Below are 24513 nucleotides of genomic sequence, written 5' to 3' on the forward strand. Positions count from 1 at the left end.
AGGGAGGGTACCAAGTGCGCAATTTCCCTGGTCTCAATGTGCCAGCCGAGCAACTGCCATTGACACTGGGATGCGAACTGAATAACTGTGTGAGAACTTGTATATGACAGGTGCATGGCGGGGAGGGAGTGAGAAATAAGAGGGCTTGTGATGTCAGTCAAACAAGAAAATTGTTTCAGAGGAAGAGCAAGTTATTACATTTTGATGAAAGATTACAGGGATAAACTTTTTTTATTTCATTCTTCATTGTCTACCTCCTGTCTGCGGCTCTGTTTCGGTCTCTGGAGCGGGAGCGCGTTCGTGTTCGTCTCCTGGAGTGTTTGCTGCGGCTGGTCACTCTGCTGGCAGAGGAGCTAGAGGAAGAAGAACGTCCTCTCTGTCTCCTCTTCCTCCTGCTTCGACTGTTGTCCTCGCCGTCTGACGAGCGACGGCCCATGTTCACTCAGGTCACTGGGTTAAACAGAAAAGATGAAGAGCAAAAAGGCATTTACTGTGAGGACAAAAAGATCTTACTAGTGCATGCTGTAATTCAATAGCTCAAGCCTAACATCATGTACATACTGAATAAGGATGCTAATGAAAGCTACAAATACCCAATTCTGACTTACAATTCAAGTACACATTTGATTTAACAAGAATTTCTCTACATTTCTTGATTTGATGTCTGCTACACAAGCGGAAAAGAAACCGGTAGAACATAAAACACACGTCTATTTATTTGCATGCGTCTATAAATGTGTTAAAGCACATCTTTTCAGATGAAAAAACATTTTTGTTGCAGTTTAAGTGGGCTGAGGCGGTACTAAATACTAAAACCAAAACTTAAAACTAGTACAACCTGACAGCTAGCAAATAAACACATCCATTGTTTACAAATTAACTGGCTCATTTCAGGAAGGAAAAGAACATAGACAGCAGAGGTAAATGTGTGAATATGAAATCTGCGACTTTAAAATCTATAAAACATTTCAATACCGAATGTTGTCAGTCTTACTAGTGCGATTTCTATGCGTTTTACTCTTACACGCGTTATGAAACTAATAAGCAGCACATCTGCTAATACATAATGATGTTTTAATGCAAAACGACTGATAATTATATCTATATTCACACTCTTACCTAGATAACGATACACACTCCTTTTGTGTCACAACAGCAACTCATAGAACAGCGCCATGAGCCGCTGAACAGACTGAAGTAACCGATTTGGAGATCATCGATTCGTGAGCAGCAGGCGTTAGCAATCAAACACGATCGACAGTCGCTTTCACCTTCTTCTCATGATCGCGCAAGATAAGCGTGAAATACATTTTTTGTTTAGCGACAAGGTCGTCATTTGATCACAAGACTATTTTATTTTAAAACTTGGATTTTGTGTGTTGAGGTATGCTGAAAAATTGCGGGCTGAGTGGAATGGGTTTTAAAGGAAAAACGAGTTTGAGATCATATTTCATATTTTGGTCGGAATGTAGCTTATTATGGACAAGGCAGTGCTGTCGCATTTGTTTAAGACAAAAAATAAATAAGTAAATTAAATTTTAATGGACTGTCAATGAGATTGAGGCTAAACAGAGAGACACAAATTGGAAAACAAATGGAAATGTGAAGATAATGATAAACCTGATTTGTCTCAAATGTTGAAAGTAAAAAAAGTTACTAGTTAGACTACACAAAATGACTTTATAAAAGTTAAAATTAACTCTTAACAATTCTGTAGTCTTTTGGGGGAGGGAAAAAAGACACGAAATGTTCACATCAAAGCAAAGATTTAAAGACATGCCTAATCTTTAAAATACTGAGTTCTACTCAACCTACAAGACACCTACAGAACACATAAATGCACAAAAGCCTCAAATCTGCAATTTTAGTAAGCTATGTGCAACGTCTTTATCATTAAAGAAAAATAAATAAATATTATTTTAGGACGATGTATAATCATTATTATTATCTTCGTGAGATGGCTGAAATGCTTAGGTCTTGGAATAATAACTTTTTGCAACGTTTGGAAAAAGCAATGCGTGAATGCTTGAATTATGTGAATACATAAAAATATGAGAGACTGTGACGGTAAGATGATGAGAATGTGTGTTTTGTCTTTTAGAATAATCGTCTAGTTTTGTATCATCTAACGCCGATCTAATATTCTTTCTGTGTTGTAGCCTACATGCGCATGTTCATTTTTATTTTTATTTTCAATTTGCTCTTGATGCGCAAATGCACTTATTTAGTAAGACGGCTAATATTTTTATTATTATACCATATTTTGCAAATATGCAATAATTTCACTAAAAAGCATATATAAGTCATCAGATGCTATAATAAAACACTTGTACTCGGTGCTCAAATATTAATTAAGGTTTTTTAAAAGTGATTTTTTTTTCACAAACAACAACCGTAAAAACAGCGATTGTTATAACACGTTTAGTCTATTTTATTAATGCATTACTGCTAAGCTCCACGAAGCTATTTGTTACGGCTGTTATAATAGGCTATAACCAGAAGATTAGTTGCACGTTGAATAAATTTTTCAAATTGGTCGTTTTGATTTAGATTCTTTAAATAATTTCGTTTTTTTTTAAATAGTATCACTAAAATGCGTCTTACATATGGAACACACATTCTCAAATAGCATTGCATTGAATATATAGTGCAAAGCAGATTGTTTACAAAGGTTAAATAATTATTCCGCGATAAATCAAGCCTTACAGCTGTTTTCTATGCTGTTTTATTTCTCCTCCACAGAAGAATTGTGGGTCAAAATGAAATACTTAATGATGTTGTTACTGCATGTGTCACTTCCATGATCACAAAGTGCATCTTTTTCGTTCTCCCTTCTCTTTGCTCTTCTCGTTATCTCTCGTTTTCCAGCTCAGATCAAAGAGTCGCGGAATAAGATGTCCACGGCATGCCCTTTGCAGTAGTTTTGGCCTCGTCCCAGCAGAGCTTTCCATCACCATCATCATCATCATCACGATGCCCGGTGTTTCCAAACTCTAAGCAGTCCACGCTTAATGACATTAATTTGCTCCTCTTGTCAATCTTGGCCAATAGCGAGCATGGAAGGGTGATGTGGATCTGAAGGACAGATAAGGTTCCCCCCACCCCACCCAACCCCATCCCAGCCCGCCTCTATGGGAAGGGGGCTCGTGGTGAGGGAAGGTAACGCGCGCGGATCAAGGGGCAGACGCTTCGCCAAGTATAAATAGTGTGACTTCAATAGTGAATCGGCAGCAAGTCCGTACACTCCGCAACAAGAGGAATTGTCAAAGATCTCATCTCATCATCTCGCATTTAGGCCGATAGAACGAGAACACTGTTGATGTCTTATGGTAGACTGCTGAGGATCTAAAGAGAAGATTGTCTCTTTTTTTTCTTCTTCTTCTTTGGGTGCAGTGATGGAAGAACTTACCGCGTTTGTCTCCAAATCGTTTGATCAGAAAGTCAAGGAAAAGAAGGAAGTGATCACGTACCGGGAGGTACTGGAGACCGGCTCGGCGAGAAATAGGGAGAGTCTGTCGGTGGAACCGGTTCGCGAGGAGGTGAACAGTATCACGCGGAGCGGCGTGCGCTCATCGCCGGCCAGAGAAGCAGACATGCTCGCGTCAGAGAGAACCAGAGACTCGAGCAGTCCCAAACTTACAGACGGTGAGTGTTTCCTTCATTTTGTATAAGGCTTATCTCAAAGGACATTGACATTGAAAAGAATTCCACTGCGCTGTTTGTTCTTCAAAGGCCTGTTTATTTACTTTCTACACTTTCGGAACTTCTTCGCTTTCGATATTTCTGTTTTATTTTTAAAGTCACATTAATTTCGTTCAGGCTACACGAAAGTGTAATAATTCGACAGCCATCGCTGTCAAAATATGACTGAAACAGCCTGAAAACAAAGAATCAATCTAAAGTTAACATGTGATAAAATAGAGCGCTTGGATAGTTGGAGATGCATATGTATATTTTTATTTAATATTTTTTAGTTGTGAAACTTAACCAAGAGGTGAGGTTTGAACGATTTACAGATTATCCACGAGGTAACCATCTAGAAAAAAAATATGTAAGCTACCGGTAGGTAGATATACATTTAAGCTTTTATAAACTATTGCTAAACAGAAAAATAATGTAGAAAACAAACAAAGAAAGAAAGAATGTGTCTGTGTGTGTATTATAAATCAATACGCATTTTATGTCCAAGGCGCGCTAAAGGCCTATGTTTCAATTAGGCTGTTTGAAGTCTGAGATTTAAAATAATACACTATCAAATAATACTAATATTAATGTTAACATTGGATCATTTCGATTAGACTTTTTTTTTTTTTTTTTTGAAGCACCAAACATTTTGTGAACGCATGGGCTGTTGTTTTCAATACAGGTTTGTTTTTATTTTGACAGCTGGGATTTTTCTTCAACTTGGTTAATTGTTGTCGCTATTGATTTAATTTTTCTAACAACCATCCGTTTCGCCAAGCTGTTAATTTCACGTGCAATAGGATAATATTCCTGTCATAAGCATCCGGTTGAGAGAGACTCTCCATGCATATGTATAGAGCGTAAATAATTAAAGAGCTCTGTGTAGGACAAAACATCCGTGACCGACATCAGTGGGCACACACTTGCCCTCCTTTCACAGCTCTGGATGAAGCGTTCATTCCTGTTTTCTGCTGTGTTTTCAGGTAACACAGATATGAAAGAACGCAAAGAGGATTGTAAGCCGCTGGAGGACGAGACACAGACTAAAATCAAGCAGAGACGGAGTCGGACTAACTTTACCCTTGAGCAGCTGAATGAGCTGGAGAGACTGTTCGATGAAACGCACTATCCGGACGCCTTTATGAGAGAAGAGCTGAGCCAGAGACTCGGGCTGTCGGAGGCCAGGGTACAGGTCAGCCACTGCATGCTCTCTCCATCCATGTGTGCTGCTGTGTTATGGATGCAATGTGCTCGAGAAGATACACTTTCGATTAATGCTAATGTTGAACGTTATGAAGATGCAAGTGAAAAATAATCAATGCATTAATTAGGCTATATATAAAATTAACGTGGTATTATTATGTAATTACATTCTAACGCCTGTAGGTAGGCTAATCAGGTAATTAAACTACTGGCATTAGCAAATTCTCTGCAATAATTTGTAGGCCTAAATATAACGAGATTAAAAATGTAAATATATTTGTAGTAATATAGATCGGCCAAAACAAATAGTTTCAAGTGTTGCATGGGCACTAATGTTGGCTAATGTTGTTGTTCTGGCCAACTAGCTTAGCACTGCTAAACATGATGATAGTATTAGTGTGCATATTTACAACCTACCTCAGCGTGGTTAAAAAAATTAGATATCAGCTTATGTATTGAAAGAGTTGATATTAAGCCGCTTAAATCAGCGCCGCTGAGCTATAATGAACAAAACAACGAAGCAAAATTATTCCCTGATTTGTGCGCATTGGCCTGCAGGCAACATCTGTAGTGTGCTTTTTAGGATGGGGAAGACCATCTGCACAGAAACATAATAAGGCTCAATATATGTGTAACAAGAGACGAGCGACTGAGCCGAATAATGACATTCAACATAGACATTGGCTCTGGTTTGATTGATCAGTAGAAGAAGAAGAAGAAGAAGAAAAAACAATATCTTATTTCTTTCTCTTTTATCTATTCATTCCTTGGGTGGGGATATAAAATTCACTCTTTGAATACATTGGTCCTTTTAAAAAATGGGCTCAAAAGACCTCCCTGGAAAAAGTTAAACCACCGTCTCTCTTTGGGATCTTACCAAAGGGCATTGTCCCAAGCAAGGCCTGCGGATTTACATAAATTATCTATCATTTTTACCCAAATAAAGATCTGATGCTCTTTTCATATTCAGTATTCACAGACAAGGCCACACCGCTGGCTCAAAGACTACACTGCCGTTTTAACGGATGAAGTCATAACGTCCTGGTCGTGTCGGGTATTAGGCTATTAGATATTTATCATCGTATTTCCATTTTCACTTACAGCAGAAATATCATGTCGATTGCTAGTTATGCCGAGTCGAAATGAATAAACAGTGCACTGGAACTATACGCGATTCAAAACAGATGCACCAGACACAATCGTTTCCAAATCTCTAATGTTCATAACATCAGGCAAAGAAATGCAACTCCAACTTTCTTTCAGATATAAGCAATTAATGTCTGATTTTTAGCCTGCTATTGAAGTCCAGGCATATAGTCCCATGCTGGGTATTTGCTATCAGAGGATCACTTTGCTTCTTCTGGGACTCTAATCCCTGGATAGATTAAACCATTGGAGAAAGACGATCTAATATGGCAGCATTTCAGATGCACGACTTGAAGATTCTGTTTCGTTTCGTTTGTTTAACATTTTAACAAATCTGTTTGTTTAATGACCGCTTTTTACGCCGTTTCGCCGCTCGTTATAGAGATATAATAATTAAAATGTGCGGTTACGCATTATGAATATTTTAGAGGTCCTCAGGGATACATAGTTTTACCGAGACTGTTGTCATTTTGGGGAGGATTTACACATGCCCTCACCAACAGCTGTCAATCAATGTCTTTCAGGTTTGGTTTCAGAACCGACGGGCCAAATGCAGAAAGCAGGAAAATCAGTTGCATAAAGGTGCGTTACACAAAATACATTAGGAATCGTTTTGTTTATTTTGGTTTTGTCTTTTATTAAAACCATACATAATGCTTTTTATGAATTAAAATTGTTTAAGTAGCCAAATTAATTTTAAGTGTATTTACTGTGAAATATAATAGCAACCCAAGCAGTATTTTATATGAGCGCATATAAATTAAAACTCAATGTTACCATTTTCTCCAGGAGTTCTCATCGGAGCGGCGAGTCAGTTTGAAGCGTGTCGTGTCGCTCCATATGTCAACGTGGGAGCTCTGCGCATGCCATTCCAGCAGGCAAGTGACACTGAAACCCCAACACAGAGGCGTCCTAAAGACAGCAATTTCAGTGAATCCACACTCCCTTTTGTTATTGCAATATAACCATTTTGACGAAGCATAACTATAGGCCAACCATTATTGCACAGATGAGTTTAGATGTGTACACTTTTTCACGTTTGTCCATAGATTTGAAACATATTCAGGGGGCACTGTGGAAGTTGTCCCAATTCATTTTTCTTATAATGATAAATATGCAATTGATCCAGTGCCCAGTAACAGCTCTGCATGTAGTCTCTCTTAAGTTAATGTGTTTCTCCCCCTCTCTTCCCACCCGTGCGTCCATAGGATAGTCATTGCAACGTGCCGCCCTTCTCCTTTCAGGTGCAGGCGCAGCTGCAGCTGGACAGCGCCGTGGCCCACGCGCATCATCACCTGCACTCGCACCTGGCGGCGCACGCGCCCTACATGATGTTTCCAGCCCCGCCGTTCGGGTTGCCCCTGGCGACGCTTGCGGCGGAATCCGCCTCGGCTGCTTCGGTTGTGGCGGCGGCGGCGGCCGCGAAAACCACCAACAAAAACTCGAGCATCGCGGATCTCAGACTGAAGGCGAAAAAACACGCGGCGGCGCTGGGACTGTGACGCCACCTGGCATATTGAAGCCAACCACAAAAAACAAACACATTATTTATGTTTTCCTTTGAAGGACACGCGAGAGAAAAAGGATAGGCTATTTATAAGAACACAAACTGTGAAGTGGACGGACTTTACGTGGATCTTTTCGCGGATGGAAAACGTTGAACTACGAAAAAAAGTTGAACTTTTGCAAAAGACAAGTTGAATCTGAATATAATGATATAAAGCAGCGGGGACCATTGTTCGGCTGTTTGTGTGACAACGCGAACATTTCTGCTTTAATACTACGTTATTAGTAATTAATGAAAATAAAGAGGCTGGCCTCGTTTTATTTGAAACAAAGTTTCTCTGTGGATATTTGTGAAATATTACAGAAATCACTTTTGTTGCCAAACATGAACACTCCAGTGTTAAACATGCGTTTCTGTCCTCACGGATAAAACACGATTTAAGTTCAAGTTGATGCTCTTTGAGTTCTGAAACTAAATAAACGAGCATTAAATGAAACGACGATTGCTTATTAATGAGTGTATTGTGAATATAATGCAATATCAGGTGATTATTCAATGGAGAGATGGCCAATTCGCATTAACACACTTTTACCAGGCTTTTATTCTCGGTGTAAAAATCCAAATCCAAATCCAGGTGATACACTGATATTGATATGGTACGGGCACGTGTAAAATACCTATGTTAATACCGACTAAATTGGTTTTGGTTGTTTTATGCTTCATTGTGGGAGCAATCTGGATTTCCTTTGCTCTTGCTTTTCGTTGTTCATCTCTTTCTCAGTGTGTACAACCATGTGAATCTCTAAATGTACTGTTCATGTTTTATAAGGGTTATAAAAGAGCATCGACTGCGGGCACTCATTTTTATGATATCTATGATTTTTCATGACTGTGAAACGTGAGCTCACCTCAACACCGTGTTTTCGATTCATAAAATAAATATAAAAAAGACTGTAGCATCTGTGTCATGGTATATACACGCAGTTCGTATTATTTAATTTTAATTTTTCTTTTTGCTGAATAGGTGCGTGATGGAAGCGTTTGAAATCTACCAAGTGCACTTGATTCTTTTAGAACTGGCAGTGTGTTTTATTATTTAATGTCTGGAATTATACAATGTAAATAGGCCTAATTAAAAATCGACGCGATGATTCTGTTGTGTATGTTACGCGTTAACGTTTGTTTTTATTATTAATGAATGTTTTGCCAAAATCAATTATATATGTGATTATGTAAATACACATTTATTTATTGGGGAAAACGTATCATAAAATCACACGGACCTCTGGATGTTTGAAACATATGGAGACTGCCGCTGGAACTGAGCTTCATAGCAAGCGCTTCTTTCAAATTTCAAATAACACTTGAGAAAGAAAAACGGAATAAATATTTTGATATGGAATATTTTTTGGTTTTCATTTTGTTAATATTTACACAATATGTAGGCTACTGAATGCGTACATATATAGTGCATCACTCTCATTCTTCTGTAGCTTCATCAGCCCGCCTATCGAGATCTAAAGCGGTTCTCTTGAGAATCTGATAAATACCAAATGGCATCTCCTATCGTGAATAACCTGTCTGGTCAGATTACTGTCTGGATACAAAGTACAATGTTTTGGCCTATTAATTAATACTGCTTTAACAAAGGCGCGGTATAAAGAGGGCTTGTGTATCCAGCTCAGGGCTGGACTCGGACGCCAGTGCTATTGAATTATTGATTCCTCTTACTGCCTAGTTGAGACAAACTTGTGAATGAGGAATCGCTGTTCAGAGGACGAAAGGTGGGTATTAAAAACCATCGGAAAAAATCACCAGCAGATTGGACACTGAGGATTTTAACGTACACATGCGCTTTTTCTTCTCTTTTCTTCAATCTTCTGAGTAGGCTAAGTGAGAGTCACTCTGATAAACAGTATGACCTTGAACTCGAGCTAGAAAAGTGATTTGACTATAACACTAAAACAAATAGCCGTTTTAACGCATCAAATATTGCAATAGCAACCTATATTCTGAAAATACAATATTCAAATTATGATAAGGATTTTTTGAGCTGCTGTCCAGCTTTAAAAGTTTATTGCAGAATTTACAGCAATGTGTGTGACTAATGAGAGGACTAACACTTAACTTCAGGGGTGAGGTAGAGGTTAAAGAACTGACGGGAGTCAAACGATTTAAGTTTTTTTTGTTATTTTAAATGCTGTGTTTACAATTTTACAGACAAATCAGGTTGTTTTCTCTCATAACACGATAAATTACTTTATAAAAACAAAAATAAAGAGATTTCCTTTCTTTGTAGGATCCCACAATGGGGAAAAACCCATTAGCCACTACATGAAAAATTTAATTTGGTATGCTTAGGCAAGCATATTAGGGATTTATCGGAAGAGTTTAACATGACTTTTCCTCTGGCTCAATTGTTAGAGAATGTGCTAACAATGCCAAGAGCATGGCTTCGCTCCAAAGGAACACACACGCTAATAAAACTCAAACTGTGCTGTGTTGCAGATGCATGATGTGTAAAAGAGATTTGGTTCTATTAGTGCTGTTTTTTTTATTGATAATAATTGTTTATTGATTATAGAGATTAGTGTTCAATTTGGTTGGGGATTCAAGTTATAAAATCTCTTCCAGTTTGTGCAAAAGTGTTTTAGGTTACTACACTCTTAGAAATAAAGGTGCTTCACGATGTCATAGAAGAACCCTTTTTGTCTAAATGGTTCAATAAAGAACCTTTAACATCTGAAGAACCTTTCTGTTTCACAAAAAGTTCTTTGTGGCGAAAGAAGTTTCTTCAGATTATAAAAAGGTAAGAAAGAGATGGTTCTTTGACTGAATGGTTGACAAAAATGGTTATTCTATGGCATCGCTGTGAAGAACCTTTTAAAGCACCTTTATTTTTAAGAGTGAATACTAAATTTGGAGAACAGATGACGTTATCAAATTTTTTTTAGAAGAGCTACCAAATGCTTTAAAAATAAAAGTGCATCTTGCAATGAATTTGCTTTTAAACTAGCAGTCTTGAAAACACATATTGACACTCAGCACAAAGCATGACACAAAGTGACCACAAAAAAACAACAGCAACAAAAAAACGTTTAAAATTTAGTTATACAAGAGATAGTGTCAGCTAGTCATTATAATTACACAACACTGTCATTTAATGCCCAATTTCACCATATAAATTCAGAGAATGATACTGTTTTGTTTATTGTAATTACTGTTTATACAGTGAATTTAATTTACAGTAAGCTTTTTAGAGATTCAGCGATTCTTTGACCCAAGGATATGGTGTCATATGTCTAATTTACATTTGGAGAGCATTGGATAGTCCACTTTTTCTTTCAGTGTTAAGCCTTATCAATCTACAAGTACTCAAGGAGACAACAGGACGGGAGCACTGAAGTACTTTTAGATTAATGACGGAGAGAGCAATCATTTTTTCCCACACTCTCTTCAGTCAACAGGCTTCGCACCAGCACAGAGCCACGCCGGCTCCACGTCTTTCTGTGCCGGCTCCACATTCCTGCAGTACGTCTTCCTCTCCTTCATCTCTTTCCTTCTTTTGCAACGATCTTTAAGATGCACAAGTGTGACTCACCGGAGTGGGAGGTTCACACAAACCGTATCCCAGCCTAGAAATGCTACTGAGAAGCATTTGAACCCCTGTAAACTTCAAGGAGTTAACCTTGCATTGACGATAAGAACAGTAAAGCAGCATTTTGAGGGTCAGGCTCATCCCTTGAGCTGTCTATGCTGTATATCTGAGCTCCATGACCCGTTGCTAAATTTACCAACCGTACAACTTGCCAGACAGTTAATGCTGAACAGTCTTCAGGCTTTCGGCTTTTATCGTACGGCCGAGCGGACCGGCGGTGCTTCTGTCCATTACAGAGGCACCGTATCTACACTTGAGTTGTTTTATTGTTAAATCTGAAGCAGGAAAAGTTCGGCGTCTCCACTGAAGATGACATATTAAATATGTCTCTGCGCCCATAAGAGAGACAGAGCGAGGCAGTGTGTTTGAGAAAATGTCAATGAATGTTGAATCAAACTCCGAAGCAGTCATGAAAGGAGGTGAGGAGAGCAAGAGAACACAAAGATAAGGTAGCTCTCTAAAGGCTTGCCTTTGTTATACATTAAGTGCTGCGAAAGAGAAATGTGCGCACACCATCAGACAAAAGACAAGCAACATCAGGGGAGAGCAAGGAGATGAAAGACAGACTTCAAAGGTGCGGAATGGAGTGAAAGTGAGACAGAAAACCTGCCTAAAACTTGCCCAAATACACCAATTAAAGCAGCCTATTGCTGTATGAATTTAAAATGGCCCTCGATGGCGCTCAGTCGAGATGAAAACAATAGGACTGACCAAATAAAGGCTGGGAAAAACAGCAACACTCGTAGCAATTTAATTTAGCTGTCGAGGAGAAAGCTCCACAATACTAAATGAAGTCAAACAAAGTGAGGAATTGTTGCTCGGGCATCCTGTTTAGGTAGTGCGGACGGACCGGGAAAGTTTTTAACGGACTATGAGCATTTATTTATTTTTGATGTAATTCCTGTTGCAGCGTGCACTCACGCAAACTCAATAACAACAATTAACCAGCCCTGATATATCAGAAAGGACAAAACCCGAGGCATTTCATCCCCGCGAAGTGAAAATCACACAAGACGTAAAACGTATTTACCCTTGTGATAGTAATACTGTAAGTTTATTCTCTTTGGTTGAAGTTGTAAATTAACCCTACGTAATTTTCCCTTTTATTTATTTGACTTGAATATATTTTCATCAAGACGGAACGCTGGAATATTCTTTGAAACAATGTGCTATGACAATAACCATACACTCACGTCATGTGATATTTATACTAAGAGTCTTGAATTACACAAATCTCAGTACGAACTCTACCGCTTTGTTGAAGTCACTTTTGTATACAGAAATTAACAGAGTGTGTCTCAAACCAGCTGGCTGAGAATGGCAGTTCAGAAACCGGGCAAAAAGTGCTATAAATCCACTTTCCACACAACTTTTTTTTTTTCACCAGGGCATTTAAGAAATCTTTGACCCACCCAAAGGAAAACTTTCTATGAAGCACATATTTATAAGAGTATTCTTAAGGCATTATAATGAATGCATAATGCATTATAAAAACCTTACAGTATGTTGTATCATCTCATGAGTATTCATAAGAACAGTTTTAATGTATTATAATTTTTACTTATTTGTGGTTATAGCTTTTAAGAGTATGATTACCTGCTCATAGTTATAACGTATTGTAAGTCTCATATCTTGCCATGTTACTTGTGTCACTGTACTTAAAGCATACAAAGACCACTTATAAGTAATAATTATATTTCACAAAGAGCTATAAGATCAGGTATCAGATCAGATGAATGTGTAATATGACACACTTGTGTTATCAGTTTGATTATTTTGATGGTACCCTTTAGACAGCTTTTGATAAGTTACTCTGCAACCCCATGTCAGCTAGCAGTAATTATTATTAGTAGTGTGCTAAATATATGCTAACATTGTATTTTGATGGTTCCCCAAAAGACAAACTGATTATAAGTATCTTTGCAAGTATGGAAACCTTCTACCTAGCCTAACCTTAACCTAATTCCACTAATACTCTAGTCTAAGGAGTGTTAGTTGACATGTAGTTGGAAAGTTGCTTATAGTCAATAGACTAGGAGGACCATCAAAATAAATTGTAATATGATGTAAAAAATAAATGAAATATGATAGTGTCCATTGTGTGTTATAAATAATCATAATCTTAAAAGTTATAACCTTAATTACTCAAGTATTCTAATGTATTATCATTGTTGTTATGATTATTCATGAGATGATATAACATATAAGGTTTTTATAATGCATTATGCATTCATTATAATGCCTTAGACATACTATTATAATTTATTATAAATAGGGGCTTCATAGAAAGTGTTACTTCATATTTTTATTCTCTAAATGTTTTTAATGTATCTTTAACAGTTCACCCAGAGCTTTTGAGAGCAAACGTTAGAACGTGCGTTTACCATTAAACTTGAATTATATATTATGTTCAAGTTTGGATATTTAGATATCTTGTCAGCAGTATTAACCTAGTAATCTTGCTCAGAGCAAGGTCGTGATTTATTTAATCCGAACCCTAAATGGACCCGCTCCGAAGGGTTACAGTATTATAGACCTGAGCGGTCAAGTATGTATAATAGCTCAGGCCAATGTCAGCCGAACGCGCGCTTGTGGGCTGCGGATAATGCAGATGAATAGATTGTTACTCAATATAAAATTATGTCAAAGTCTTTAAAGAGACAGACTAAGTAGACATGATGTTCCAGGGAAACATCACAGGGGCTGTCAGGGGCAAGCAGGCTTTGATGGAACGGGATTTAACACGGCTCCTACAGAGCTATTGGATTACCTATTTGGCCCAGTGATCTGGCTACATTTAATTAAATAGCCATGCATTAGCGTCCATGTGTGCACGGCTGCTGCGGCATGTGTGTGTGTGCGCGATGGAAACGTTACTTATTCTGAATACAAAAATGAATTTTGCAAGTTTGCCTACAGGTTCAGTATACAGTATATCACTTGTAATCTCTACCTATTCTGTCTTGTTAAACTGGTTGTGTTCGGATTCCTGTCACACATTTGATGCTCCCGGTCAAAAATGACCAGACTCCAAACTAGTGCTTATAAATCTCTCATTATGCTATATTAATAATATTATCACCTGATATTGGTTTCAATCTTTTTGTCAACTTGTTTTCTTTCATTTAGGACTGGTTTTGTGTTTCTATTTGCATCTGATTAATCGTAGGCCTCATTTATCTGAAAGTAGACACCTCATTTTTTTAGGTGAAAAAAGCAGGGAACAGCATAAGGGTTACTTTGTGCACCTTTTCAGAAAATAAAAGTTTTTTGTGATCTTCCCCATTCACTTTAAATGTCTGGCCATTTTTGAGAAGTGTGGTTTTGCAATTTAGTACAAAATAAACACTTTTTTTTTCACTCAAAAACATGGTACCTACACTGTAAAAAGTGTTCACCAGTTTCAACTTAAAAATTTAAGTTTAGCAGCTGCCTTAAGATTGTAAGTTAAATCAACTTAAGTCATTTAAACTCACAAGTTGTATCAACTCATTTTCATTGTAATATGTTAAAATGACTTGTAGTTTTAAGCTGATTTAACTTAAAAATTTAAGGCAGCTGCTGAACTTAGGTTTTTAAGTTTAATCTGGTGAAAAATTTTTACATTGTACTTTGGGATAAATTAGACCTACAATTAATCAGATGCAAATAGAAACACAAAACCAAAACCAAAACCTAAATGAAAGAAAACAATTGACAAAAAGATTTAATCCAATATGTGGTGATAATATATCATAATGAGAGAGTTATCAGCATTTGTTTGGAGTCCGGTCATTTTTGACCGGGAACACCACAAGTGTGACTTTGTACAAAATAAAAGCATTTAAAAGCAAACTTCCTCATTAAACATTAAGGCACACTGGTGTGATAAACAGTGCACATTTTTATAATTTTCTGTTTAATATTGTGAAAATTATTCCTAAAAAATATTTTTTCACTCAAAAAACAAGGTGCCTACTCTCAGATAAATGAGGCCTACGATTAATCAGATGCAAATAGAAACACAAAACCATTCCTAAATAAAAGAAAACAATTTGACAAAAAGAATGAATCCAATACTTTGTGATAATATAGCATAATGAGAGATTTACAGGCAATTGTTTGGAGTCCTGTTATTTTTGACAAGGAACACCAAAAGTGTGATTAGGTGAAATAAAACCCACAAAAAAATTATGAAAAAAAAAAAAAAAATCCGATAAGTACTTATACCCTGTGTGAACAAAGTATTTATGTTCGAGTCCAATGCGAAAATCTTTTCGGTGTCACTTTAAGCCGAACGCAACCAGAGGGTTAAAACATTTAGGCTTTTGGTTCACTTTTAAACACAGTGCCTGTGTAAAGAACATAGTCTCTTTCTCACAGTGTTAATATTTGAAGACGCCCAAGTCACACATGCTCTTTCCATGCCTTTGCAGTAGGAGGATAACATGCTGGTTTCACATCAGGCTTTGCCTTTGCACTGACATAAAACAGTGAAGTCAAACGGGGTCACGTCTGATCCCGGATCAGCCTCTGACTGTATGACAACCCAACACCAAAAAGGGATGTGCGCTCATCATGTGACAGAGGAATGTGAGCGCTGATTCTGCCAGTGGAGGACAGGAGCGATAAAACACAAAGAGATAGAAGCAGAAGAACCCTGGGAGTCGCGCTGTCGTGGGATGAGTACAAGAGCGAGGTGGTGCAGACACAAGAGGAGCCCTTTGTCATTCTGGAGAGGGCCTTAAAAACGCTACATCTTATCTTAATGAGTACAGGGGGATCTTTTAACAGGTCACACTCCACCATGTTTGACAGACAGTGTCATCATTTCTGATTCACCATTTAGGCAAAGAGCTGATACGGATTCACAACTCCCACGTTTGTAGAGTACACATTAGCAAGACTCTAGAATTTGTTAGTGCACATGAATAGTCTTGTGTTAAACAATCAATCAATGCAAGTTAATTCACAGAAAAATGTTATAGTTTAGTTTGATGGTCTCCTTCAGAAATGTTGTTGACTATAAGAAACATTGCAACTACAGTCAAACCAAAAATTTTTCAGACACCAGAAATAATTTTTGATTTAGTTTACTAGTGGGTGCAGGACACTATACTTATAGCAAATATACTATATAGCAAAATAGTAAACTGTGACCTTGGAGCACAAAACCAGCCTTAAGTAGCTCGGGTATATTTGTAGTAATAGCCAAAAATACATTGTATGGGTCAAAATGATTGATTTTTCTTTTATGCCAAAAATCATTAGGATATTAAGTAAAGATCATGTTCCATGAAGATTTTTTTTTTTTTTTTCAATTTGTTTGTTTTCAAAATCTCAAATTCAGCAAAAATTATTTTTCTGAAGATGTCAGTTTGATGGTTTGTGTAGAACAGATTTAGCCCCTAAAATCAAGCCCTGCCCTCTATTCAATATTCCGTTTCATTCAGAAACACATTTCACAGTACTGAAGTAAGTTGGTTGAAGAGAGTTTGCAAAGGGATGGAAAATGCCTGGTAAATTTCCGGAAACTTTCCAAGAGTTAAAAAAATTATACATTTTCCGAATGTTTCCAGAAACTGTGGAAAGTTTCTGAAAATGTACTTTGCAACCCTAGTCAAAACCAAGTCCACATGCTCCAGAGTTGGTCTTGTCATAGACTTGCAAATCTCGTCTCGGATTTGCCCGAAAATCAAGCCCTGCCCTCTATTCAACCGTCCATTTAGAAATACTGAAGTAACAATACTGAAGTAAAATGGGTCACAACAGATTTTCATATCAGAACATTTTTGTATATACACTGTTTTCCTAATTCTATACTAAAATACACAGATTTTTTATGTTGGACCAGTGTTAAAGTCAAAATTTAAATCCAAGTTGAATGAGATCAGAAGAGGGTCAACACTAGGTTTTTAAAAGGGCCAGAAAATGTATGGAAAATTTCCGGAAACTTACTAAAAGTTTACAATAAATTCCTATTTTTTTAAGTATCCAAAAACTGTGGAAAGTTTTCCCAGTCAAGATCGATTCCACATGCTCCAGAGTCCATGACACAACCATTAAAATATGTTCACAGCCTCAAAATTTTCTTGAACTTGATCTTGGCCTTGTCATGCACTTTGGTGCATGGGAACTCCATCTTGTCTCTTATTTGAATGAGCTGGTCTCGACTGCAACACTGCATGGGACGCCATTCAAAAGTTGTGTTTCCACATAAACCCTACTTATTTTATAAAAGTGGATTAAATGTTAGCGTATAGCATGAATTTACATGTACAGCAGCTCTACTTCCTGAGATTCAAACATTAATCAAATATAAATAAATAAAACCAAACATTATACTTAAATGTGGTTGGACAAGGAAAACAGGAAGACAGAGGAAACAGAGAGAAAGAGTAAGTGAGATAGAATGAGAGAGGGGGCAAGAGAGAGAGAGAGAGAGAGAGAGAGGGGGATTGACAGCGCACAATGGTAGGAGAGTGGTTCCCGCTGTAAAAGTTTATCCCTCTGGCACCATTATATAAGCATACATATGGGACAGCCGCAATGGAAGACGACACTTTAAATGACATTATTATAAAATGCAATACTCCTGGAATGATCCCTTATTGAATTAGGTCCCATGATCCAAGATGAATTTCCCGGTTCTCTAATCCATCAAGGGGGGAATATTAAAAGATAGGACTCAACTGGCATTAGAATCGCTCTCAGTCTTTACTTTCATTATTTTGAATTAGGGTGCTGCTGGGGGAGAGCCTCTTAATGAGAATTACAATGATTCAGTGGCCTCGACCTGCCTTCTGACAAGTGAAATATTAACTCCTCAGTCATAGCTGTCTGAATTAAAATACTTGGGAGCTGCGGACGTGCTAAATTAAATTGGCCTTTTATGTTCCTTACACGGCTGACCCCCTGTGGGGCTGGAGAAGCGAGGACAGTGGAGGCGCGTGAGTCAAGGTGTATGAAAGCGAGAAGCAGCGAGACCCCGCCGCTGCCGCGGATCACAGAGTAGCAGTTAAACTTCTTTACCTGCTCGGCAGGTGTTCTTTCTGCACCTCTACGCTGGTTCTTCCTCTTCTGTAAAATGGCACTGGTGCTCAGGCATGCGTGGAACGAGGTCAAGCCCTAGTCATCTTTTCCCACCTAAACCTCTGACGTTTATCGACAGCCGGGTATCGAGGCCAAATATGCTGATGAGGATAGCACAAGTGATCAAAGGGCGAGGGTAACCGCAGCCTCGGCGAACGACCGCTCGTATTTAACCGCTCCGTTTGTTGTCTTATCTTGCATTATGCATTTTGACCGCAGCATGCTTTGGTGTATTTGTAAGGTTGCGGAGAGTCAGCCGCTTGACCTGTTGCATGGCCTCATGTTTTTAACAAACACTCTGCGTTGTCAAAACATGAAAGAGTCAGTTAGACCGCATCCAATCTTGTAATCAGGCTTTAATAAACAGAGCTCGAAAAATCTACATCTATCTCTGAAAAACTTTTCAACTTGGCAGCTGGCGAAGGCACAAGTGGGGGCAGAGCGCACGGTGCGAGCCAGGGCACTTCTGAGCAGGGGCCTAGCGGTCTTGTACCCGTGCCAATACACCCGCTCACCCTGACTCTGAGGTCACGCTGCCAGCGCTCCGATTCAGGAAAAAGTGGGAGAGCGTTTTCTCTTCCGCCTGCGTCCCCACCAGCGTTTTCCCTTCGCCTGCGCTGCTGAAAGACTCCAGGGTGGACACATGCCGTTTGAGCTCTTTAGAAAGAATCGATTGGCTGGGAGGGCGAGGGGAAAGGAAAGAGGAGGAGGGGAGAACACGGCTTTGACCTTGGAGTCTGGAAATGTTACACTTTAAATCACTGAAATTTTCAAAAATAATAAGACGCCTCAGGACAAGTCACCTTTCCTCGACAAAATAACACCCCGGAATGAATATATGAATGAGAAGAACTAACAAAGAAACGGCAGGAGAAATAAAGTTTTGTGCAAAAGTAATCAGGCGGTCATGGAGGTCTTGTTTTCAATTTGAGCTACTCTGATCACGTAATATCGCACTTCACAGAGGCCAGTGCTCTTGGCCACGTAGCACACTTATTCCAGACAAATTTCAAGACATTTTGAACTTGACTTGTATAAATTTGAATGGATTTACAACAACTGTTCAAGTTGTCTTGAAATTATTTAAACAGATAGTTCGCTCTACGTGAAAATTGTGTCATCATTCACTCAAGCTCAATCTGTATGCTTTTCTTTTATGTGCGAAGCACAAAAGATGATAACGTCTCAGTGTTTTAGAGTAAATGAAGCAATTTTCAGTCTTGGGTCAACTACCCCTCTAAAAATTTGGAAAAAAACGGCTGACATTTATTGATGCATGCAATACCGTGATGTACAGCAGAGATTTTCTTGGGGCTCGGAGCTCTTCTGAAACATAAAATTCTGGTGCACCATCAAAGTCTTTCAGGGTGTCTCTAATATTGGTTGGAGTGTCATAGTGAAGCACTCTCTCTCTGACAGTGCATTTCCAAGATGACAAAATCCATCCTCCTGTATTGATCAGTTATTCTACTATCCCCCGCTGGCTACATCTCACGCTCCTCCCCGACTGGCTCCCTATTGATCTTTAGCAGTGATTGGTCGAGCGGTAATTTGAGACGGACATTGACGGATGGCTAGCAACTGTTTTTCTTTCCTCTCATCCTCTTTTCCCAGGGTGATGAAGTCATAATGCAAGTGACACTGCCAGACTGAGACCAATTGGGTGAGCAATAACCTTTAAAGCCAATAGAAACTGTCTGTACTGAAAGGGACTTCTCTTGTCCTTTACTGACACCCCATGGGTGTCTACTGGATGGTCCTCATAAATACAAACACTCAGTAATGGCTCAAGATCCTGTGCTTGCCGGTTGCTGACTCAAGGGATTCAGCAAGACTGCACTGGGCTGGCTGACCAAATGAAACAAAAATGGGCTTGAGAGTAGAGTGTCCTAATTGCTATTCAAATCATTACTGTTGACAAGTACATAAAAGGATGTAATCTGAATAATGACGGTGCGTACCATCAATGAAGAATGATACAGGGATTAAATGAAATCCTAATGACATTCTGAGGTTTGTAAAGTAATCCTTTATTCTGAAACCGGAGGACACCTAAAGAGTAAGTTAATGGCAGATTGATACTTCATGCAAGGTCACGAAAAACATTTCTCCATTTAGTCTTCATTACATTCCAGTGCTTGACTTTTTAAAACAAACCTATATGTTATTGCTCAAGTTTAAGTCTTCGCTTATGCATTGATATATTCAGATAAATTTTTCCTGCCAAGACTCTGGTTAGATGTTTGTTTTTCTTTTGCCACATGGCGGCCTGTCTCAGCGGATGGTATTGTTCAATCAATGTGACTGCTTATGAGTTACACACCTGTTAGCCTTTTCTTCCTCTTTGTTGCAAAGGCAAAGGACTGCTAGGCACTGACTCTGTTAAATTAGCAGAATTATCAAATATAAGTAATAAAAGTTGTTTGATCTGGAGCATTTTATACAACCACTTCCATAAGTGGTTGTAAAAAATGCCTTACCATAATGGGGGACCCATGTAATGGCCTTGTTCACAGAACCCCAATGTTCTCCCTATAAGTTAATTTACACAAGTCTGAGTGACTTAAACCATACTAGAGTTTAAGATTTAACCTGGACCAATTAACACTGCAATGCATATTAGTGGCATGGGCAATAGGGCCGATAACTATGATGGTCATCTTTTCCCTCAAAACATGAGAAAATTAATGGCACTTCTGCCTAGTTTGTAAACGGGGGACATCTTTGATACATCTGGGCCAGAACTGATCAGCAAGCACTTGTGAAAGTCTCTAGCATCTGCATCCAAGCAACTCTTCTGGGTATACCACTTGTGGTAAGGAACCACATGGCTGCCACTGGAGTAGACTATTTATAGTCACAGAGTCATTGTCTACAATGCTAAACACACAGACAAGCCTTTTTCAGTTCAGTACAATCGTAGTAAGTCTGTCATTAGTACCTCCTCTGGAACTCGGTGAATGGTGTAGAGCAGTGATTCTCATTTCCAGTTCTCATGTACCACCGCTCTGCATATTTAGCATGTTTCTCTTATTCAACACATCTGGTTCAGATCATTAACCATACTCCATGTATGAAGTGTGTTCCAATTGACATGGTCCCTAGTACACAGTGTTCACTGCTCCTTACTACCTAAGCATGGGAAATCTGTTAAAAGTTTACTTCACTTCAGAACGCCGTTGCCTGCAATGTGTTCACATACAGATGAAACTTATTAGATAAGTGTGAAGTGTATAAAATATCTTTGTAAATAAATACAATTTAAATTCATGCCTCGCACACTTTAATGCCCTTTGAATGGAATATACACTTTATCAAGGTTGGAGCAGGACTTTGGCTCTCCAGGAGAGACCTTGGCCACCACTGGTGTAGAGGGCAGACTTGACAGAGTTCATCTCTCTTTCCCACATAGAGCCAAAGTTTCTTGGGGTTTGAAGCAGAAGTTGATCCTTTGTTAGACAACAACTTATTCATTGTGCAGTAAATCCAAACGCTTCTTGCTGGATCTCGCAGCAGAAAATCAACTGTAAGTTTGTTTGCGTTGCAGTCCGAGCTGATAAATGGGAGGCTGTGCAGCTCAAATGTAGCGTTTCACTTACATTTTGTTTGCAGATTGATGTTTATCATATGTAACAGAAATGGCACTGCTTATGAGTTGAACTACGTGGTGGTCGCGCCAGTGCGACCACTCACGAAATTAGTCACACAGGCAGAAAAAAATAGTCGCAGTCTGGAGCCCTGTAATATTACCACAAGTGTCACGCACGCTTCAGTACAAGTAGTAAACAAAACCGAAGAAGAATTTACTTCCGATTTGCAGCGCTAAGCAAAGCTAGCAAGCATAACTAGGTCTTGTTTAAGAAAATGGTATCGGATCGGTATGTGGGTTCAAGTGCTCTCCGATTCTGATGCTATAATTTTTTGTGGTATCGGTGAAATTTCCGATACTAGTATCGGAATTAGAACAACTCTACATGGGAATAGTATCTTTCAACAGGATAATGCACCCTGATACACTGCAGAAATTATTTGGAAATGGTGTAAGGAACATGAAATGAAAATTAAAGGATTGATCTATGGCAGGGATAGGCAACATTGGTCCTAGAGTGCCGATGTCCTGCAAAGTTTAGCTCCAACCCTGAAAAAAACTTCACCTGCCTGTATCCCTAGTGGTCCTGAAAACCCTGATTAGCTTATTCAGGTGCCTGATTAGGGTTGGAGCTAAACTCTGTAGGACATTGGCACTACAGGACTGACGTTGCCTATGCCTGATTTATGGGATGTGCTGCAAATCCAACCCATGATGGACCCACCTTGCAACTTGAAGAATCTGATCTGGTGTCAGAGACCACAGGAAACATTCAGAGGTCTTGCGGAGGTTATGCCTCAACACATCAGAGTGGTTTCAGCAGCATAAGAAAGACCTACACAATATTAGGAAGGTATAGTTTTAATGTTGTGGCTGCAACATCGAACTCTGATTAAACCAGACACTATTTACTCACAATAATCACTGTTTTAGAAATTAGGGAAGCACCGAATTTTCGGCCGAAAATGCCCGAAAAGAGCATTTTCGGTTTTTGGTCGAAAGACTTTTATCACCGAAACAACACGGCCGAAACAGTGTGTTTTCGGCCTGCACGTGCTTGTCTGAAGCAACATGTCTGCGGTGTGGACGTATTTCAGTATATCTGAGAAAGACCCACGGATAGCGATTTGCAAAACTTGTAATGCCGAAATTTCAAGAGGGGGTGTGTCTGCAGTCGTGCGTGCAGCCAGTGATGAGAGCAGAGAAAGACAGATGTAGCTTTCAGTGAGTGAAAAACATTGTCTTTACGTTGGTGTTACGTCGCAATATTTTTAAGATATGTCTTTTCTATATACTGTGTTTTTATAAATATTTTTTAAACCATGGAGGCGAGCCAATGGATAGCACACAAGCAACGTGAAAACTGCGCAATATGTTAAAGTGAAAGTAAAAACTGACAGTGCTTTCAGCATCTGACGTGCTTTCTCTCAGAGACAATGAGAGACCATATGCTGATATTACTTTAGTCCCCTAATATTTTTCTTGTGCCCCGAACATGGTTGGAAAAAAATAAAAAGAAATGTATTTTGCGTAAGGTTTGTTTTTGAAAGTCGGTTCTTGAAATAAAGCTCTTAATTTTCATTGATGGCTGCAGTGTTATTAGGGGTTAAGAAATTCTTAAATATGATTTCAGGTGGTCTTAAATGTGGGGACTGAAAGAATTGCGATGAAACTTTAAAAGGCTATCCATTGAATAAATATGAAGTCATTTGCTGCGCTGCTTTGTTTACTACCAATCTGAAAGCGCCTCCTGCTGGAAGAGAAACACGTAGAGTTGCAAATGTGAACTGATGGATCCACAAGATGATGTGTTATAAAAATTTAAACAATTTAAACAAAGGCAGTAAAATATGTGACCCTGGACCACAAAACCAGTCTTAAGTCGCTGGGGTATGTTTGTAGCAATAGCCAAAAAATACATTGCATGGGTCAAAATTATTGATTTTTCTTTTATGCCAAAAATCATTAGGAAATTAAGTAAAGATCATGTTCCATGAAGATTTTTTGTAAAATTCCTACTGTAAACATATCAAAATGTAATTTTTGATTAGTAATATGCATTGTTAAGAACCTAATTTGGACAACTTTAAAGGTGATTTTCTCAGGTTTTTGATTTTTTTGCACCCTCAGATTCCATATTTTCAAATAGATGTATCTCGGCCAAATATTGTCCTATCCTAACAAACCATACATCAATAGAAAGCTTATTTACTGAGTTTTCATATTATATATACATCTCAGTTTTGTCACATATATGTATATGTTATTTAAGTAATATAATACTTGATTGATAATAATTGATTAAATTAATATAATTGATTTATTCTTTGAAACTTTAATAATCATTTATGCAATTACAATGCCTTGATTTTAGTAAAATTAGTACTCAGTCATAGCCATAAATGTAATGGTACTAATAATTGGCATAATTCTTTCGGTTTTCGGCCTTGGTTTCCTCATTTTCGGTTTTCGGTTGTCTCTACCAACCTCAAGTTGGAATTAATAGTAAAAACCGCTAAATGCTTCCTACCCACCTTATTTTTCAACCTGGAAGAAATTTCCGATTCATTATCCGCTATAGGGAAATAACAAGAAGAATAACAGCGTGCAGTAAACGCTAAAACTCTTTGCACTACAAACCAGTGTGTTTATAAT

The 24513-nt window shown here is 38.4% G+C and overlaps 2 protein-coding genes across 3 annotated transcripts in view; one reads left to right on the top strand and one right to left on the bottom strand.

Moving 5' to 3' along the window:
* The window catches only part of rsrc1 (arginine/serine-rich coiled-coil 1), a 209244-nt gene extending 208046 nt beyond the window's left edge, over positions 1–1198 (bottom strand). For both annotated transcript variants that reach the window (XM_073818386.1, XM_073818385.1), the window contains exons 1-2: positions 1120–1198; positions 255–450 (exon numbers count right to left, since the gene is read on the bottom strand). In XM_073818386.1, coding sequence (XP_073674487.1) covers positions 255–436 — 182 coding nt within the window. In that variant the 5' untranslated portion in view covers positions 437–450; positions 1120–1198. The remainder of the gene's footprint in view (positions 1–254; positions 451–1119) is intronic.
* A 2032-nt stretch (positions 1199–3230) lies between these two features.
* On the top strand, positions 3231–8880 carry shox2 (shox homeobox 2). The gene is made up of 5 exons (XM_073818189.1): positions 3231–3645; positions 4668–4876; positions 6558–6615; positions 6823–6911; positions 7242–8880. Exons 1-5 carry the CDS (start codon positions 3396–3398, stop codon positions 7533–7535), a joined length of 900 nt encoding a protein of 299 aa, XP_073674290.1. The 5' UTR covers positions 3231–3395; the 3' UTR covers positions 7536–8880.
* The last annotated feature ends 15633 nt before the right edge of the window (positions 8881–24513 follow it).

Source organism: Garra rufa, chromosome 14, assembly GCF_049309525.1.
Source record: "Garra rufa chromosome 14, GarRuf1.0, whole genome shotgun sequence".
Taxonomy (NCBI): Eukaryota; Metazoa; Chordata; class Actinopteri; order Cypriniformes; family Cyprinidae; genus Garra; species Garra rufa.